Genomic DNA, 22,312 nt, shown 5'->3' on the forward strand with positions numbered 1-22,312 from the left:
TACATTTCTAGCATTTGTAGACTTAAAGAAAGCAAATTCTGAAGGTGGCAGGGGTAAAATACAGGGAGCAAAAGGGAAAAATTTGGAGTAGGCATTAAAATCCATGGAGGAGAAATAAAAACCTTGAGGTTTGCCAATTACATTGTAATTTTGTCAGAGACAGCGAACGACTTGGAAGAACAGCTGAATGAAATGGACAGTGTCTTTAAAGGAGGGTGTAAGATGAACACCAACAAAAGCAAAATGAGAATAATGGAATGCAGTCGAATTAAATCACATGATGCTGAGGGCATTAGATTAGGAAATGAGACACTTAAAGTAGTAGATGAGCTTTGCTATTTCGGCAGCAAAATAACTGAGGGTGGTTGAAGTAGAAAGGATGTAAAATGTAGATTGACAATGGCAAGGAAATTGTTTCTGAAGAAGGGAAATTTGTTAACATTGATTATAGATTTAAGGGCCAGGAAGTTTTTTCTGAAAGTATCTGCATGGAGTTAGACAGGTATGGAAGTGAAACATGGACAATAAACAGTTTAGCCAAAAAAAGAATAGAAGCTTTTGAAATGTGGTACTACAGAAGAACGCTGAAGATCAGATGGATAGATCACGTAACTAATGAGGAGGTACTGAACAGAATGGGGGAGAAGAGGAATTTATGGCACAACTTGACTAGACGAAGGGATCAGTTGGTAGGACACATTATTCTGAGGCATCATGGGGTCACCAATTTAATATTGGAGGGAAGTGTGTGTGTGTGTGTGTGTGTGTGTGTGTGTGTGTGTGTGTGTGTGTGTGTGTTGTGTGTGTGTGTGTGTGTGTGTGGGGGGGGGGGGGGGGAGGGGGGGGGGAATCGTAGAAGGAAGCGAAGAGATTAATACACTAAGCAGATTCATAAGGATGTAGGTTACAGTAGTTACTCGGAGGTGAAGAGGATTGTACAGGATACAGTAGCATGGAGAGCTGCATAAACTAGTCTTTGGACTGAAGACCACCACCACCACCACCACCACCACCACCATTACTTACGGTTGCCAGTCATCTGTATTCAGAATTGAGTTCAATACTGTGAGTGATACTTTTTCTTCCACTTTATCTCAACTGTACCATTTCAAACGAAGTACATGACAGGGCCAGGGCTTAAGGCTGATACAGATGTCAGCAATATGCAGTTAATGGACATCATTCATCTGTCATTCTTTCAGCTAACGTCCCACAATGTATTCATATTTCATTACTACTTTGAGCACATTGTGTCATTAGGTTCATATGAAACTAATAATCTGACATCACATTGCTCTCTGATGTCTTGAAAACATACAATGTTCACTGTATACCTATCTATCTATGTGTGCATTACAGCAAATGAATAAAGCAACCTTTCTAGCAAAACACAGTAAATGGAATGGAGATCAGTTCTGCTACCCACTCATTATTATTGAACTTTGCTGTGATCACAAGTCTACCATTAAATTGATATAATTTACACAAAGAGGTTTACGATAAAGTGTCAAGAAAAATACTATGGAAATATTTGGCCAGTTATGAAACACAAGGAGTTGAGAAAGTAAGAACAGTTATCACTTTCCCACTGTATGCTACACATTTACAAGCAGTACACAGTAAAATATATAGTAAGTACTAAAAATAGTTATAGTAGACCCACTAAATACTTACACAACCCTGTGGACAACAACAATTAATCTCTGACGCTGCTGGCTGTAGCGAAGTGTCAACTGTATTCGGCCCAAGTTATATTCTCCAGCAGATCTGCAAACATTTATATTTATTGATATAAATTTGTTAAGTAATGCTGTTACTAGAACAGATTTCAAAGGCTTAGTGTCCAAACATCATATCTAGAAAACTGCCAGTTTTTCAGCTGAGGTAACTTTCAATGTGCCAAAGATTGCGTATCCAATTTCAATACTTATCAAAATAATGAAATCATAATTTTTTCTTAGGTTGCATAGCATATAAACACACACATTATGTGAATTGATGAAACTTTGTTTTGCTTGCATAGCAACAGCCAATGAGAGTCAAACAATTGTGGACTAGAATATGATACTTGTTTCTAAAGGAATACATTGGCTTATTGCTAGAAGACTTGCCTGTTATTTTTATTGCCAGTAGCAAATGATATTCACAGCTGACTGTTAAATTATTTAGAAAGTCTACCTCTATTTCTGAGTCAAAGTTACCTGTTAATCTTGGAGATCATGTTATATAGCAGAATATTACATGTTACATGACCTATAAATCATGTATTATCTGCTTTTTTATCTTCCATGGAGAATTTTAGTGACAGGAAGATCAGGCTTAACATCTTGATAAAATTAGCTTGACTGACTCTTCAAACAGAATGCATATTGTGAGAAATAGAACGTAATACAAAAAATAAGCAGATCATTTAAGTTTTTGGAGTAATCATCTTAGATTGCCTGTTAGAAAGGACATAATTATTACCAAAATCTTGATGAATAAAATAATTTTGGGCATTAGGCCATGTCATTGCAAAGCAATGCAGCAGATAAACTGTTGATATTTTGATCGACTTGCTGCAATCCTCTTCCGAGCCAGAAGAAGACCACAGCAAGTCGGTTGAAACATTAATAATTTTGTTGCTTTAGTGCTTTTACAGTGACACAGTCCAATATCCATAATTATTTTATTCAAAATGACACTGGCTGTGGAAGCCTACAAACTTATATGACCAAAATCATTAACATTTAGTATGAATAAATTTTTTTCATTCAAATATGATCCAAGAGTAACACACAACCTGTGACATTTATTTATGGCATTTAAGGTATATTGAAGTATGTTTAAATTTTTTTAGGTTCCTCCAGGAGCGAAGAGCGGAGGAGAATCTTGAAGTGCAGAAGTAACGACAAACAAACACACCATGTTCCTCTGTCTTTCTACCGAAAAGTGAAGCCAACTGTGAACCAACAACAGCATTGCCATGGTTCTCTAGTTGTTCATCAATTAGGAGTGTGACTTAACAATCAAGTTACTGATAAAAAGAGTAAAAATATAGGAAAAATCTATAGAAACTATAGCAAGTAATAATGAGGTGAAAAGAGTAATTAAGGTTAATGACAGACAAAATGGTGCACAAGAATATCTACCTAAAATAATGGAGAGGAAGAAGTAACAGAGCAAGGAAGCTAAATCAGATGAGAAGAAAAAAATGAATGAAATCACCCTGGAAATGAACATGTACATAGAAATGCAAACATAATGACCCCAATAAATCTATTAAAAGCACAAGGCTACACAATGTGTTTCAGAAAATGTTGTCAAAATGTCACTGAGCAAGACAAAACAAACAAATGAAAACCACTAGGGTGTGCATGATGTAAGTGAACAAAAATGATACCTACATTGATTTGTTAAAGAACCTGGGAAAGAACTGAAAAGGATCAAAGCTGATTTGTGTAGAAAACAGGGCTAGTGCTGTGTGGTTTGTCAGAAATTTTTCTTGACCCCATAATGAAGAAAGTGGCAAAGAACCAAAATTAACACAATGCAGCAGATGATGACAAAAGGTGTAAGCATACCCTTGCTATGAAGGTGCCAGAATGCCAGAAAGAATTCATAACTGAACACAAAAATTCATTTGCTCGTGTGATACTCTTACGGAGATACTGCAGAAAAGTACTTTGCAGCAGATTTTAATACATCCAAAAATGTATTAACCCTTTTCAGATACATTAAGAGGCCAAAGCATTTCTCCAGAAAAATAGTTTATATGAATATCTTCTTAACAACTTCAATCTTCCATGATACATGAAATGACTAGCATGACAAATGGTATGTGTTTGAGAAAATGGATAACAAGGAAATGTTGGAAAAGCAGGAGAAACATGTGAAACAGAAAGTGAAAAATTAGGATATGTTCAACGAAAAGGCACATCTTGATAAGTCATGTTTATAAAATTTGACTTCAAAGCTGCAAATACTGTTGCTTTTTCTGACAAACGCCATGTTTAATAAAACAAGAATTTCCATTTACACTCTTACAATCACTGCAAGTACTATGAAAGTTAGGCAGGAGGTGAGAAAACTTGGATTTCATGGTCGAGCGGCTGTTCGTAAGCCATACATCATGCTGGTAAATGCCAAACGCCCCTCACTTGGTGTAAGGAGCATAAACATTGGACAATTGACCAGTGGAAAAATGTTGCGTGGAGTGAGGAATCACGGTACACGATGTGGTGATCCGATGGCAGTGTGTAGGTATGGCGAATGCCTGGTGAACATCTGCCAGTGTGTGTAGTGCCAACAGTTAAATTTGGAGGCGGTTGTGTTATGGTGTGGTGGTGTTTTTCATGGAGGGGGCTTGCACCCCTTGTTGTTTTGTGGAGCATTATCACAGCACAGGCCTACATTGATGTTTTAAATGCCTTCTTGCTTCTCACTGTTGAAGAGCAATTCGGGGGTGGCGATTGCATCTTTCAACACGATCAAGCACCTGTTCACAATGTACGGCTTGTGGTGGAGTAGTTACATGACCATAACAACCTTCTAAAGGACCAGCCTGCACAGTCCTGACCTGAATTCTACAGAACGCCTTTGGGATGTTTTGCAATGCCGACTTCATGACAGGCCTCACCGACCAACAGTGATACCTCTCCTCAGTGTAGCACTCCATGAAGAATGGGCTGCCATTCACCAAGAAACCTTCCAGCACCTGACTGAAAGCATGCCTGCGAGAGTGGAAGCTGTCTTCAAGGCTAAGGGTGAGCCAACACCATACTGAATTCCAGCATTACCAATGGAGGGTGCCATGAACTTTTAAGTCATTTTCAGCCAGGTGTTCAGATACTTTTGATCACATAGTGTATGTGTAGTGAACAACATCAGAACTCATTTAAAAATGATTATAATGAGAACAGTTTATGGAAGAGACGTTAGTGCATATCTGCTTTAAGAGCCATGGGCTGGAACTGTGCTACAGTGGTTCCATGAGAAATAAATAAATACATACATGAAATTTAGCAGATTAGATTTCATAAAGCAATATTATTCCTGATTTTATAAAACTATAGAGTCATCTGAAATCATAACTACAGGTAAATGACTACAGTAAAGAAGATACCCCTTATATGGTGGTGGTGGTTAGTGTTTAACGTCCCGTCGACAACGAGGTCATTAGAGACGGAGCGCAAGCTCGGTTTAGGGAAGGATTGGGAAGGAAATCGGCCGTGCCCTTTCAAAGGAACCATCCCGGCATTTGCCTGAAACGATTTAGGGAAATCACGGAAAACCTAAATCAGGATGGCTGGAGACGGGATTGAACCGTCGTCCTCTCGAATGCGCTTATATGAAACAGCATGTGGAAGACAACTGAGAGTTACTGTACAAGGTTAATGAACCTTCATTATTGCAAAAATTAATAGAAATTTTTAGAGTCTCAGCTGTAATCTGGTGAAGTGTGTAACATCTTTAGACTCAAACAACCTAATATCACTAACCTTTTTTTCACAATTCTTTAATTTACTCAAGTGTTGCCAGGAACAAATGAAATAACTTCATGCAATAGTGTAAAGTCAGATGAAGTCAATAAAAAATAACTAACTATTAATTTGTTGACACAGTTAACTGCACTTCATTACTCCTCATCAAAATTACAGGTTTTGCAGATATAGTTTTCAAGGTGGGGCTTCACAGCCGCAATATGTTTAATGAAAGACATTTTTATACACCATCAGCTGCTTATAAACTGTACTGAAATGTGCTACCAGTTTTGCTCTTTGAGTAACATCAACTGGCACTCAACAAAAAGTAGTTCTGATGTATTACACAGTTGTCTTAATATAAATGTTGTGTACATAGTTCCGCGTAGTCAGCGCGTACACAACTTTCCCACTAGAGCGCACCCCGCTAACCACAACAGTGCAGGCGCAGCGCTGGTCCGTCTCCGCACTACGAGATGGCGCTGTCTTAGAGACGGACCAAATTCTGCTTCCGCCGATCCGTGTATTAATATGTAACGCAGCTAATGAGATTGCTGCTAACGTAGAACCTTTTCTCCTCGCAGATCACACTCGCGCAGTGATACCTGAAGGCGCGAGGTATTATAACGAGTGTACAGACCTCCGATTAGTCAGTCTGCATTAGACAGTAGTCAAGTTTCAGTCTGCACCTAATAAGATTATCATATTCCTGTACATAGCCATGAAGAGAAATGTATAGACACTTTGTCAAGCATCAGAGATATGTGAGAATAAGATTAACGTACCAAGACCAAAGGAACTTCAGATTGTCAATTGTAAATAGCATCCAGAACCAAGTTAAGTAATTTTTAGGCTTGTTATTATTTTAATAAAAGTGTATGAAAATTAATGAAGTTCTGTTTAAAGTTGGTCACCGTCAATCTGCTACTCTAAGCGTGCAAGTGGCATTTCTATCGTCTGACCTAACGGCAGAAGATAAACATGCCACGATAAGACCACGAGACATATTGCTGACACTCGCCTACTTCGTTAGAGCGACAGGTGAAATAATCTGATGGTGTGTGTACCGAAGGTCTTACAGTATGCACACCACAATAAACATAAATAAGACAAACAACAATATTTAGATTATATGTCACTAACACACTTTTGATAACTGGACACATCTACATCTACATCTACATTTATACTCCGCAAGCCACCCAACGGTGTGTGGCAGAGGGCACTTTACGTGCCACTGTCATTACCTCCCTTTCCTGTTCCAGTCGCGTATGGTTCGCGGGAAGAACGACTGTCTGAAAGCCTCCGTGCGCGCTCTAATCTCTCTAATTTTACATTCGTGATCTCCTCGGGAGGTATAAGTAGGGGGAAACAATATATTCGATACCTCATCCAGACACGCACCCTCTCGAAACCTGGCGAGCAATCTACACCGTACTGTACTCCACTGCAAAGGCAGCATGTACATTTTTTGCAAGACCTATCCTAGAACTGCAGTTCTCACATTGCTGGTGGTCACTGAGCTCACTCCAATCAAAGAGACATAGAAAACCTGCAACACAATACCATACAGACAAGTAAAAAGAAAAGTGTGTTACTGATGTGTAACATAAATACTGATGTCTGCCTATTTATGTCAATCTTATGGCAACTAAGTTTAATATATCAGAAAGTGAGTGAGTGTAACAACTTTTTGTCCAGTGCCAGAAGATAGCCCACAGATTGAAACTAGTAGCACATTTCAATAAAGTTTATACAGCAGGTATGGTCTCAACATGAAGCCCTGAAATGCCAACAAGAACAAATGTAACACAAAACTGTTTTATATTACAATAAAATAAGGACTGAGGAACATTCAACAAAAGTCTATTTGCAAAAACTGGATTACATTGACAGGTGTAAGAGATCAATACATGAAAGGAATATTTCAGGCATGACAGCTTATTCAGGAATTGGTAAGGCCAGAAAAAAAAAAATACCTGAATATCTTTTTAAAGAGGACATGAGTGATACTTAGCAACATATCAGTCTGTAATATTATCTCATCATATAGGGCAATCCCAAAAGTAAGTTCTCCAGTGCATTGGGGATGCAGAGAGACTGTTTATGCGGTTGTTGGCCACATGGCTGTGATTGGTGCTTCTCCCACTCCCAAATAAGGATGTGCAAGCTTCGCTTTGATGCTCAGTCTTGCCTTGGCAGCCTCTCAAAATGGAGCTCACATTAAACACTACCATCATGTGCAAAGTTCATGCAGTTATTCGATTTCCCACTGCAAAAGGCATTAAACTAGTTGAAATTCATTGGCAATTGATGAAGGTGCATGCACAGTTATGCACGACTGTCAAAAACGTTTGCAAGTGGTGTAGAGAGTTTACAGCAGGTTGTGCTGAAATTCATCACAAAGAAAGGAGTGGCAGGCCATTGGTTTCTAATGAGAAGTTGTGAAGGTTGAGGAAATCATGAGTTAAGATCGGAGGATCATTCTTGATGCTCTCTGCATTCTGGTTCTTGAGATTTCCCAAAGTACCATCCATAGGATTTTAACAGAAAATTTGTAATACTGGAAAGTGTGTGCAAGATGGGGACCAGATATTCTGAGATATGATCACAAACAGCAACAAGTTGATTTTTCCTGTGAATTTCATCACCACTATGCAGACAAAAGGACAACTCTTTGGACCCGATTGTGACAGGTGACGAAACCTGGGCATTCCACTTCACACCTGAGACAAAACAACAGTCATGCAAGTGGTAGCATCCCTCTTCACTTAAGCTGTGAAAATTCAAACATACAGTCTGTTGGTAAACTCATTGGAACTGTGTTTTGAGAATGGAAGGGGGTACTGTTGGTTGGCATTCAGTCTGCTGAGACAACAACAAATCTGGCAGGTACTGTGAAACATGGAACAAATTCAGAAGGGCAACTCAGAACCAGAGACAAGGAATGATGATCAAGAGCATAAGTATTCTCCATGACAACATTTGCCCACACACTGGCCATCAAACCGCCTATCTCCAACAAAACTTTGGGTGGAACTTCATCACCCACCTGGAATACAAGGAGGTCTTGGCACCAAGCGACTATCACCTGTTTGGTTAGGCATTTGTCTGTATGGTGGTTCTGCTCTGATGATGACATGAAAGATGAGATTCAGTGCTTACTAATGGATAAGGTGGCAAGCAAGTATGAAATGGATATTGTAAAACTGCCACAGCGTCTACAAAAGTGCATCAACTAAAATGGTATTTATGTAGAAAAATATAGGATTCTTCAACCATTAAAATGGTGTAACTGTTATAGAAAATAAACAAACCTACCAACAAACTGTCAGATCCCTGATACACAGAATCAGTGATGTATTTTGTTCCAAAGATGGACAAATGAGCTACGAAGCAGATGGTCATAATGTTTTGGCTCATCAATGTCATCTTTGGGTGTGCTACAAGGTCACCATGTGAAATTCCCACAATATTTCCTTAAAATAACAGCCTAAACTTTTTCAGGTGACCATAGTTGTCGTCCCCAGAAAATATCCAGCAGCTGTCTCAAGAAAATACTGTCAGAACTTCACCAAGATAATCTTGTAACAGACTAGAGAACTATATATTACATTCTTTTCACAACAGTACTATCTTATGAGCTGAAAAAACATGATATATTGCAATAATGGATTTGATGAGTCAAGCAGCCATATATAAATCATCATGAGGCTCAAGCAGCACAGGATTCAAACTGAAACGAACTATCATCACAATTACAATAATTTTAGTCAAACATGTCTGATGCATTTGCATTTTCTGTAGATTGTTCAAACTGGAATTTTTATTACAGGTAGTGACACACATTTTAGTTAATCTGGAAATACCTACACCTGAATGACATAGCAAAAACAGCTATATTTTCCCTTTGGACAACATCAACATGACCATTATAACTACTAACTGTGATTTTCTAATTGTTTGCAAAAAAAAAAAAAAAAAAAAAAAAAAAAAAAACCACAGCTGGTACTGGACTCCAGTGCGTGAGGAAGTATACAGGACAATATTCTGTAACCTACTATCACACCATCAAACCTCACGATGTTCAAAAAATTATCTTCACTGAGTTTATAAATTAATGGCTGGCTGTGTGTTTCAACTGTACCTGTCCAGAATATGAACCCCATGCTTACCATTGCTAAGGTAATAGCTGACAGAGACATTATTAACAGAAACATGAACACAATAAAGCTTATGATGTAGCACTGGGACTGCGTCGGTGCAAGTCTGGAGAACCCTGAACACCAATCTGTATTTAGTGTACCTACACCCACTGACTAACACATCAAATGAACTATATCAAGTTGCTGTTGACTAAGTATAAAGAAGAATTTTACTGGTGCACCTTCTTTAGAATACTGTAAGCACTATGCGCCCCCAAAAAATTTTGTGCTTCAGAATCATGGCTTATTCATGGCATTACTTTTTGGGTGCACATACTGTATATTTGAGAACAATTGTAGTCAAAGACACACACAGTTGAACGGAAAGAAAATCTTTTGATGAACACTTGCTACTTTACAACACACACTAACACATCAATCTCACAAAAGCAATAGCACTTATCATACTGCTTTTCTTTTATTTTTTCAATGAAGGTGCCTGATAGTGAATTTTTTACTTGTCAGTCACAAAAACAATATCAGACATATTTTACAGAGTTTATTTATGTGTTTATAATTTCATCTTTCTAACATAAGATATAAACACACAATATATAGTAAGTCCATATGTTCTTTTTACTGACATTTATGCTGTACCTTCATGAAGTCAGCATGTTAATTTGTGAATTCTGCAATGTTAGTGGTAAAGGATGGCTGGATGTCCTTCCTGTTGCTAGCTTGTCTGCATTTAGTGTTACTCCAGGTGAAAGTATGCCAATGCTTTCTAAATGTTTGCAAATCATCTAACTGAGGCAGGATGTGGGTAGAGGCCCAGTATCCCTCTAGTCAGATGTCAGAAGCCACCTCAAAACCACATTTGGGCTGGCCTGCGCACTGGTCCTAGTCATTTATCCACCACCAGATGGATTCGATCAAGGGCTAGTGTGTCTCCCCAAACCCCAGAAGCACTGAGCTAACATGCAAAACTCTCTGGGCAGGTCTATTATAAGCTCCATATTGATCAACAATCGCTCCCTGTCATGCGGTGGAGACCTGAAAAGCCCTAAATGATATCAGTTGTCAATAGAGACTCTTCTTGCATCATATAGAAAGAGGGATGGGAGGCAGAGGCAGAGGGAAGAATGTACTATATCCTTTGAAACTGTAAAATACTATAAATACTATGGGTGTGGGAAGGGGGGGAGGGCCAGAGGGGAGAGGGAGGGGGAGGCAGGGGGGAAGAAGGGAGGAAGGAGGAAGGAGGGAGGGAGGAAGGTAGGTATTACATCCCTTGAAATTGTAAAATACTATTCTTATACTAAGACAGAGACATTACTAACAGAAAAACAAACACAATAAATCTTACGAGGTAGCACTGGGACTTCGCTGGCGCAAGTCTGGAGAAGCCTGCACACCAGGGGATGCTGCTGCTGCTATTATAATTTCTTCTGTAGCTGATTTCATTGACTCAGTGTGATCTAGTTCAGTTTTCACAGCAGGCTCCTTTGCTGGACTTGCTTCCACTGTGAACAAATTGATAGTGTGTCTATACAGTGTTGTAAACTGTACAATACTGTTGGAATAAAAAGCAGTTTCTGCTCAAATGAAGAATGCAAGCACAGCTCCTATTCCCTTTCCTAAAACAATATAATGGTGATGCATGTTACACGCACAATGTGGGATCACTAATCATATCCCACCTAAATTCAGATGGCAATATATCAGGTGAATTTGGTGGCACATGCAACCAGGCATTTTCATGCTGAAATATAACGTGAGGAATTGCCTAAAGGAGAAGCAGTACCTTGGGTTCAAATGGCTCTGAGCACTATGCAACTTAACTTCTGAGGTCATCAGTCACCTAGAACTTAGAACTAATTAAACCTAACTAACCTAAGGACATCACACACATCTATGCCCGAGGCAGGATTTGAACCTGCGACCGTAGCGGACACTTGGTTCCAGACTGTAGCACCTAGAACTGCACGGCCACTCCGGCCGGCAGTACCTTGGGTCCAAATACTTCTTGATATAGTGGGAACTCATGTCATCAGTACATTTATCACTCCGCATGTAACAGACAATGCTTATGTGGACATTTCAGTATGAGACTGTTGTTTTTGGATAGAGGAAGCTGACACAATGGAACACGTCCAGCCACAGTAGACTATGGCAAACTGTAAACACAGGCAGTTATAACAACCCAATGACAATATTATTCACTTGGCCTCCCGTAGCCGTAATTGGAAACACATGGTGATATTACAGTAAACAAAAAAACTGTATCCGTTTTTTGTGTATGTGTACTCTCTCTCTCTCTCTCTCTCTCTCTCTCTCTCTCTAATATTTGGAAATCCGAATAGTGTTACAAGCAAGTCATTTGGTCATTAGAACACCAGAGCACATTCTGATGGTCTTAAAGTGCATGGTTAAACACAAGCCAATTGAAACGACCTCACTTCCAGGTGTAATAATACTGTGGACACAGTGGATAAAACTGTGCAATCAACACAGACAGAAAAAAAAAATCACAACACCAAAAATTATTAATGTAGAGCAACTGAATTTCAGGAACATACTTGTCCAGGTGACATATTTAAGTATTAACATAGCAAGATCACACGTTAATTCAAGTGCAATATAAACCACTCCAAATGTGAAATGCTGGGACTTTAATAACCAGTGCAGCCACCAGAATATTGAATGCAAGAAAACAAATGTGCACGCATTACTGTGTTGTACAGATATTAGACGTCAGTTTGTGGGATGGAGATTCATGCCTGTTGCACTAGGTCGGTCAATGCAGGACTGTTAGTACAGGCTGTGGATGACGTTGGCATTGTTGTCTGATGATGGTTAATATGTGCTTGATGGGAGACTGATCTGCTACTTGAGCAGGCCATGGTAACATGTCTGCACACTATAGAGCACGCTGGGTTACAGCAGCAGTATGTCGGTGAGTGTTATCTATTGGAAAAACCCCCTGGAATGCTGTTCATGAATGGCAGTAGAACAGGTGTAATCACCAGACTGACATGCAAATTTGCAGTCTGAGTGAATGGGATAACTATGAGTGCTCCTGCTGTCATATAAAATTGCACTCCAGACCATAACTCCCAGTGTAGGTCTAGTGTGTCTAGCACGGAAACAGGTTGGTTGCAGGTCCTCAACTGGCCTCTGCCGGACTAAAAGAGGACTATCATTCACACAGAGTCAGAACCAGCATTCATCAGCAAACACACCAGCCCTCCACCCACTCTCACTTGACACCACTGAAGTAACACAGTGGAATGCACACTACAGGGTGTCTGGCTAAAAGCCGTCCTTGAGGTAACCAACCAATTTGTAACAGTTGATTGTGTCACTGTGGTGCCAACTGCACCTGAAATTGCTGCTGCAGATGCATTAAAATGTGCCAGAGCCATATGCTGAACACAAAGATCTTCCCTATAGGTAATGCCACAACGCCACTCTGAGCCCGGCCATCTTGCGACCATAAATTCTTGTGACCACTGCAACAGTTATCATGTACAATGGCTACATTCCTGTGAAGACTTCCTGCAATATCACAGAAGGAGCATCCAGCTCCTCATAGCTCTATTATACGGTCTTGTTCAAACTCAATGAGGTGTTGATAGTGTCGTCTTTGTCACATTAAAGGCTTCCTTGACCAACATCATCTCACCATGTCTAATCATGAAAGAAACTAATGCTTATGACCATTATAATGTGTATTTAAAGTAAACCTGATTTGCATCCTCATAGTGGCACTAGTAGTGCCAGTCTTACCTGACTGGTCCAAAACTTGAATAGACGCTACCTTTCAGATGAAGAAACATGCCTACCCCTGAAAACGTACATGCTAATGTTGTAAACTTTGATACCGATGTTGTCTTCCAGCACTTCCATTCACGTTACTAGCTTGTCTAATGGTACTACACAATCTGAGCTCAGTGTAACACCGTGCTTTCGCATCACACAACAGTGGGATATCCTGGTTCCATATTTCCACCACCTCTCTGCAATTGTAATCACATGCAGCTGGTAGAATGTTCTAAACATTGTCTTAGTTCATGTATAAAAAAATATTATATACATAGTCTAGAAACCACAGAGACAAGTGCTTGTCCTCAATAATGCTATGTTTGTAATGTAAGTTACCAAACAAAATCTGTGTCAGGAAAAATAATGAATTTTCTGGCCAAAAAGTTGGCACGCCGACACTAACCCAGACACAACAGTCAGTGACCTGTGACACTTTCGTATACAGTCACTTTTGAGAGTTTCTTTGCTTCGGTCATGTTCAAGCAGGTTCCTGGATTGTTCACAGCTTTCATGTGACAAACAAGAAACTGGACATTCCTTTGAGTGTGCCTAATAGCACATAATAAATGTGTCTCAGTTCGTAGGTGGTTCACCGTCCAGTGTGTGTGAAGGACTGATTTAAAAGGGGATTTGGTTTTCAAAAATATATATCAACTGTACAGCTAATATATTTGTGGATGATATATTTGAGTCAGCAAACAAGAACAGTTTACCATTGCATATCTTCTGTGATTTGACTCAAGTCTTTTAATTGAATGGATCACGAACTACTATTAGGGTTTAAGAGAAAGCCTAGCAGCGTGGCATCAGGGGGCCATTAGGTAGCCTGCTGAAGTCCTGTCTCACCACAGGAAGGATGAAGTAATTTTAGAAGCTGTGCATTGCAAATCAGGAGTAGCTGTTACAATGAATAAGGCGTTATTCATTACAGAGTCCAAAAGCATTCTGTACTGGGTCCTTTAGTGTTTCTGATTTTTGCTAATGATCTGCCTGTAGATAGAAATGGTAATTAGTGGAAATTAACTATGTTTGCAGACAACACCAGAATTGTAACAGATAATCTGTCCACCACAAACACAACATTTTACCAAAAGTCTTTAAACTCCCTTTCTGTTAATCTGAGCAAGAAAAATTTTATGCATTTTCGATCAAGTCACAACAGCACAGAGGAATACACAGAGAGACTCAATAGCAAACAATTACAGACAGTAATAAAATTAATATTTAACATATATATGAGTCACCTGATGATTCAGATCCCTCAGATAACTGAGTGGGACTGCGTTTATCCAACAAAGGTGCTGTAGCAGTGTCAGTTTCAGTGTCTCCTCCTTCTGTGGGGTCCTCTTCATCTTCTTCATTTGTGTCTTTTTCCTCATATTTCAGTATCTAGGCAAGTAATTGTAAGTTGTATACACAATTTAATTCTTATATATGGTCATCAATGAGCCAGAGATAATTTTAAAACAAGTACAAACATTTCACAATACTACTGCTAGCATCTTATACAACTGGTTATAACTCAAGCAGTGAGTAAAACAGTTTTACAGGTTAAGGATGCCTTTGCAAAGAACAGACATTTTACCCAGAAATCTATTTCATGTTTTCTGTTGGCACACACAATAATGTACAACCTCTTCAAATCTGTTATCCATATATAACCTAGTCATTATTTTTACTTTCAATATCAAAAGTCTGGAGGAAATACATGAATATATTTTTATTTTCACATTTACTGCAATTCATGCCAGAAATCTCAAACACAGGGCTATAATAGTGTCAACAAGCCCCAGAGCTGATACTACGTAGTAAATTACAGGTTTTTTTTAAGGAAACCCTAATGTACATCAAATGTGGGCATTATATTGATGAGTCTTTATTATATTTTTAAGGACAAGAATTTGTCATTTTGGAAAACTGTAGTGGCAGAAAGTGAGTGAGTGAGTGAGTGAGTGAGTGAGTGAGTGAGAGAGAGAGAGAGAGAGAGAGAGAGAGAGAGAACAGCAGTACACTACTAACCCGTAAACGCATAGCCAGGAAAATTGTGCTTTCAGGACCAGATTTACTGAGTGAAAATGGCTGTTTCTCCACTTCCATATCCATCTTCTGAAGAAGTGTAGACACTCTGTACACAAACACTCCAAGTTCTTGTGTTGTTTTACTGTCGATAGCCTAAAACAAAATCATGCATAATACATAAGGAATTTACACTAAAACTTATATGCAATATTTTCAAGCTTTTGGATATTATTACCTAGTACTACTAACACGGATTAATGAGAGATTATAGAGAACAAATAGACATTTAATGAACAATTCCTACTACATAACAAATTCAGATGTTATGCACAATTTTTGTGAAAAAATTCAACTCTGAGTGGTTTTGTACACATTTCACTCAACCTTTAAAAAGATTTTCTGTGTCATTTGCTTACACAACTAATTTTTATTGTTGAGCTGAAATACAGCATAACTGGTTACATTTACTTGTACAGAAATTTTAGGCTATACACCATCTGAATGCGACACTGAAAATCATTGTAAAAGGTATGGAGTACATAGAACTTTTCACCGAGTGCTCTTCCAATTCCATTCACAAGTGGTGATGAGATTTGAATTGAATGAAAACATGGTTTGTGTGTAGAACAACTGTCACAGTTACACATCTGAGCCTGAGGGTAGTGGTAGGTATCCAGTTGGATGGTGAAAATGCCTGCAGATAAGCACAGAATCCTCTGATCAGTAGGCATGCTTTCCTAGAGAAGGCAGTTAATGTTGCGCGTGTCCATCATCTGTGCCCTGAACATTTGGATGAGTTGTTCAGCTGTGTTGCTAAATGATGTATGGGAAAGAGCTGAGGGAACATGGAAAATGTGATTCAGACTACATAAGATCAATATCTGAACCAAGAAGATGTGCCCACTTGTCTCAGACTGATAATGAATGATAATTCATGATAATGAGTTTACCGTAAAAATAAATGACTAGGTCCTCCCTTTGCTTCTGATGACAGATGACACCATCACAAGGTAAGGGAAATGCTACAGGGCATCCATGACAATTAGAAACATGAAATATAGGCATGGATCAAAGAAATTTACACTGACAATCCCATACCTCTGAAAAGTTGTGTATGACATGAATTGTGAATATGATACCAGCTGAAATCAAGTAGATATCTAGGACTGACTGATCATCATTTTTATTTCCTTTTTCATCCGTGTTTATTGTATGTAACTCCTTGCAAGTTGTTTTACCTAGGACATGTCCCAAACCCTCTTACACTCATGGCCTCTGTGCTCAGATCAAAGTGTTGCACATGTAGTCATCTGTTCTCTTTTTCTGGAGAAGATGAAAATGTACAGATTGATTCTTACAGTAAGACAAGAGAAAAAAAAACTTTCTAGTTCTTGGTGTATCATTGAGGACTGTGGGATCAGACATCTTGTACAAAGTTAGGTCTATGATTCACTGTTCACTTAATAGAAGAACTATGGAGGCCATGAGAAGCAGATCTTTTAGCTGACTACAGACTTCCATCAAAGTTTCCAAATTAATACTGGGCCATACAAAAAGGCAGGGAAAGGTATCTTTAGTGGCATAGTAAAGTGTCAGTTGAAAAGCAATGCTATAATTTTAATTGTTTAACGAACACATTTAATGCTGCAGCAGCTGTTCTAAGCACTGAGGAATATAGTGCTGACACCCAACAATTGCTAGAAATCATTAGTGATACGTAACTAGTTAGAATATGACTCTGTAGAGGTAATTATTGTATTTAAATGAATATGTCATAAGAACTGAAAATTTGGATGCAACCTGAAATCACAGACAGATCTCCTGTTTTTTGTCAGAAGTGTCTTCACCAGTTTGGCTATCTGGGGATGTTTCAATTTGTGATCCATTCATTTAATTTCATACCAATGCATTTAATTTATTTCAAACATAAAATTTAAATGCAGAAACAATGTACTTGAGAAAATTTTAGGCTCAAACTGGGATGCTAGATCACAACTGGTCAATACAACAGCACTGGGAGTTTCCTACTCCAGTGTCAAACTTGCCTCCCCTGTCACGCACAAATCCACCCATGCTAAGCGTGTTGATGTAGCAATCAGTGAAGCAAGCAGACTGATTACCATCTGTCTGAAACCTACTCCTTGTGATAAGCTCTAGCAGCTGGTTGGAAATGATCACCAAAAATTCAATGGGAGGCAAGTGGTTACAAGGAGAGAACGAAGTCCTCCACAGTCATATAAAACCTACTATATGAATCTGACCAGTTACCCAGAGGGCTAAATCAAGAAATAGCTTCCCCAGAGCAATTGCAGATTATGAACAACAAACACACCCTAAAAGGAATGGGTCAACTTTTAACTGTCTGAAACATGATGATGTGTTTAAAGAACACAAAAATGTTAGTTTCAGTGTAATCAAAACACGCAATAATCAATCATAAATAAGCTGTCCTGCACTGTGTTTCACTTGGCCAGCATCCTTCTCTTTAAAAATCACAGAAATAGAGTTATGAAATGAGGAAGGGGTAGCCCTATGAGTGAGATTATCAAAGAAAAAGAGTATAAGATTTACTATTTTTCTTTTCTTTTTGAGAAGTCATATTTATGAGACATACCTTGATATAAAGTGTGTCATTTTCAGGATTGCTGACAAGGAAAGTAAAGCCCCGTTCCCAAACAGGGTGAACTGTACGGAAATGACTTGCAGTCTGCTCTGTAGTGTTTCCCACTGTCAACGTAACATATGGATCTGGCAGACTAGTAGTGCGTGCTTTCTGTAACAGTTTAAACAATCCAAATGTAAGTTGCCACATATATCATGTTAGCACTGTGATTCACAGTATAACAAACTAGACATGCTATTCACCAAAACTGAGAAGGATAATACAAGCAACATAAAAATTATGATCACTCTTATTCTTATACAACCATACCTCTTAATCCAGTTTATGTAATATACTTCCTTTGTATGTCTTCCAATATGTATTGTGATTTGAAGGAAAAAAAAAAAAAATCTGTTGAGGTATTATTTCAAGTAAGGAAAAAAGGGATATAGTTAGATGCTTACCCTACCTTTTCTTCAGCATATGACAAACTATTTACAACACGATAAATGAGATATTATGGATAACTCACTTAAAATATCAGGACAGAAATGAGAGTGTCTATTTTTGCACAGGTGCTAAGTTCTTTACAGCAGTTGGTTAAATGATCTGAGGAAGGTAATTATGTATCAAATCCATTGGCAGCATGGCTAATATATCATTGTGGTGCATGCAATTTCTGGATTGATTACTAATTTGCTCTTTTCATTTCACAATCAGATTTGGCCCCATTTCCAAATTAGTCCCCTTCCCTATGTATACTTTACTCGTTTGTTCTCCAAAGCACAAATGTCTCCATGTTATTTCAAGAAACATTAGATGCCAATGCAGCCTTTTTATTGATTCATCAAAGTACACAATCAGTGTCTATCAGTCTACTGATACTAGGACAATGCATAGGATTTTGAATTCACTTCTCACCCCACATAGGCAAGAGTAAATTTCTTATTCACATTGTTACACAAGTAACAAACAAAGAAATAAATTGTGGCATCAACTTGGAACGTACAATAAAAGTTTTTTTCCTGTCCTCCTCGTATTCAATTCAAAATTTGATGATTTAATACTCACCTGTTGTTCAACTGTTTTAATGCTGTTCTTTGTTTTTCCCACTTGGATTAATCTTTTCATCTCTGCATGCTACATTTCCTCAATCTGTTTCACATATTCTGATATTTGTCTGCCCCTGGAAATTTTTCCCTCTATTGTTGCTTCTTGTACTAAGCACCACCATAATACATGTTCATTAACCTCTCCCTCTCCTTTCCTTCTAACCTCCCTCCCCCTTTAGGGGTTTGTCACACACTCATTCCTCCTATGCTCTGCCGGCCGAAGTGGCCGTGCGGTTAAAGGCGCTGCAGGCTGGAAACGCAAGACCGCTACAGTCGCAGGTTCGAATCCTGCCTCAGGCATGGGTGTTTGTGATGTCCTTAGGTTAGTTAGGTTTAACTAGTTCTAAGTTCTAGGGGACTAATGACCTCAGCAGTTGAGTCCCATAGTGCTCAGAGCCATTTGAACCATTTGAACCTCCTATGCTCTCCCTAGCAGTTCTTCATTTCATATTTTTTCTGTTCTCTTTTTTTACAGCATCCATATGTAGCAACAAATTTCAAGTCCTCATATTCAAGTAATTGTTTACTACTCCACAAGGCTTTGTACTAAACACAGTGTTTGAGAATACTCTTCCTCAGTTTTGACATTGGCAAAGCTCTTTTGTTGGAGAGGGCTGCCTGCATATGCCTATGTCACTTTGCTTCTAGCATCTTCCTTTCTTTAACCATCTGATGCAACAGAAAAATGAGGTAGTTAAGTTGCATACGGAGCAAATACATTGTTTTAAGAGTCTCAGAAATTTTGAGCATAGATGCTATGTGCTACTGCAAAGTGTAATATACATTAACTATAAAATTTCATTCTGTGTGTGTAAATGTCTATCCAAATGCAGTTATTGCACAAAATACAACAAAGAATTATGAACAACAATATTACAAAAAGAACTATAGTGATGAAATTATTATGGAGTTATTGGGACAGCAATAAGCTGGAAAATATATATCTTACAAACTCAACCAGTAAATCAATCATTTTGAAAATAAAGATAATAGTGAGTTGTAGCTATATGATACAGTTATTAATTACAAAGGTTCTGCAGGCTGCATTTGTAAACTGTGCAGTAAAACCAATGAAAGCAATGTTATGGGCACTGCATACCAAACAAAATTTGAGTTTTGATGAAAGGTGGGGCAGTTGAAAATAAGAAATCTATGATGAAAAATGTGATAAAATGGTGAAGCTGAAACATTCTCTTAAACAGGTATTAACTGCTTAACAATGCCAGTGACAATACAGAGTCTTAATGAAAAAACACAAAGGAAACACAAGCTACTGCTGTTCCAAAATATACACAAACAGCAATAATATGTAAAAATTCTGATATTTGCAAATGCTTGAGATTTCTTTCAGGAGTTAAATAACTTTCAAGTATCACAAATCTATGTCAATGAAACATTATGTTTTATATAAGATAATTAGCATTTTTTAACAAAAAGTAAAGACTTCCATCATCATCAACCTATCATTCCAGTGTTTTTCTCTTTGGTCTGGTTTGATTCAGCTCTTCACACTAGTCATTCTGTGAACACTCCCTATCTCTGAATAATTACAACAGCAACCTAGCGGCATTTACATCTGCTAACTGTACTCAACCCTTGGTTTCCCTTTTACCCCCCCCCCCTCCCCCCACCCTCACACACACACACACACACACACACACACACACACACACACACACACACACACACACACACACGCAATTACTTACTTATTTGCATCTACTACCACACTGACAGTGTCTCAGGATATGTCCTTCCAACCCATCCCTTCTTTTGGTCAAGTTGTGTCATAAATTTGTTTTTCCCCGAATTTGATACAGTACCTCTTCATTAGTTATTCAATCCATCTATAAATTTTGAACATTATTCTGTAGCCCCACATTTCGAAAGCTACTATTCTCTTCCCGTCTTAGCTGTTTATCATCCATGCTTCAGTTCCATGTAAATGCTACACTCCATACAAATATCTTCACAAAAGGCTTCCTAATTCTTACATTTATATTCTATGTTAATAAATTTTCTTTCTTCAGAAACACTTTTCTTGCTACAGCCAGTTTTTCTTTTAAATTCTCTCTATTTCAGTCATCACCACTTATTTTGCTGCCCAACTAGCAAAACTCATCTACTACTTTTAGTGTATTATTTCATAAACTAACTCTACCAGTATCAGCTGATTTAATTAAAATATATTAAATTACCCTTGTTTTACTTTCAAGGATGTTGACCACATAATCTCTTTTTCAGTACACTATCCATTCTGTCCAACTGCCCTTCCAAGTCTTTTTCTGTCTCAGAAAAAATTACAATGTCACTGACAAAACTTCAAAGTTTTAATTTCTTTTCCATGAACTTTAATTCCCTTTCCAAATAGCATCTTGGTTTCCTTTACCGTTTTTTTAATGTATATATGGAATAACTTCAAGGATAGAATACAACACAGTCTTACCTATCCCTCAACCATTCATTCATACCCTTCCATGTCCTTTGACTTGTATAACTGCAGTCTGGTTTGAGTACATATTATAGACAATTTTTTGCTCTCTATATTTTATCTTCACTACCTTCAGAATTTCAAAATGAGTGTTTCAGTTAACACTGTTGAAAGCTCTCTCTAAATCTACAAATGGTATAAACGTAGGTTTTCTTCAGGTTATCTCCTAAGATAAGTTGTAGGGTCAGTATTGCCCTGCACATTCATACATTTCTCTGGAATCCAAACTGATCTTCCTCGAGGTCATTTATACAAGTTTTTTCCATTCTTTTGCAAATGATTCTTAGCATTATTTTGCAACAATGACTTATTAAACTGATGGTTCAGTGATATTCACACTTGCCAGCAATGCCTTCTTTGGAATATGAATTACTCCACTTTTCTTGAATGTCTGAGGGTATTTAGTCTCTCTCTCATATTTTGCATACCTGGTGGAATAGTTCCAAGGATCTCAATAAGTTTGAGGGAATGCTCTCTACTCCAGGACCTTGTTTCAATTTAGTGCTGTACCACCAGGATACTGCCTACAACAGGGCAAACAGCCAGACAGTCATACACCACAGGTTGAAACAGCACTAGTCCACAAACACCACCTCCAGATGGCAGTCCGCAATGCTTGTTGTCAATTAGAAATATTGTAATAAGGTCCCATGATT

At 38.3% G+C, this 22,312-nt stretch overlaps 1 protein-coding gene across 3 annotated transcripts in view; it reads right to left on the reverse strand.

The window, feature by feature from the left end:
- The window catches only part of LOC124556827 (extended synaptotagmin-2-B), a 193,944-nt gene that overhangs the window by 16,236 nt on the left and 155,396 nt on the right, over window positions 1-22,312 (reverse strand). For all 3 annotated transcript variants that reach the window (XM_047130842.1, XM_047130840.1, XM_047130841.1), the window contains exons 13-17: window positions 18,066-18,224; window positions 15,452-15,604; window positions 14,677-14,821; window positions 10,974-11,130; window positions 1,675-1,767 (exon numbers count right to left, since the gene is read on the reverse strand). In XM_047130842.1, coding sequence (XP_046986798.1) covers window positions 1,675-1,767; window positions 10,974-11,130; window positions 14,677-14,821; window positions 15,452-15,604; window positions 18,066-18,224 — 707 coding nt within the window. The remainder of the gene's footprint in view (window positions 1-1,674; window positions 1,768-10,973; window positions 11,131-14,676; window positions 14,822-15,451; window positions 15,605-18,065; window positions 18,225-22,312) is intronic.

This window comes from Schistocerca americana, chromosome X (genome assembly GCF_021461395.2).
Source record: "Schistocerca americana isolate TAMUIC-IGC-003095 chromosome X, iqSchAmer2.1, whole genome shotgun sequence".
Lineage (NCBI taxonomy): Eukaryota > Metazoa > Arthropoda > Insecta > Orthoptera > Acrididae > Schistocerca > Schistocerca americana.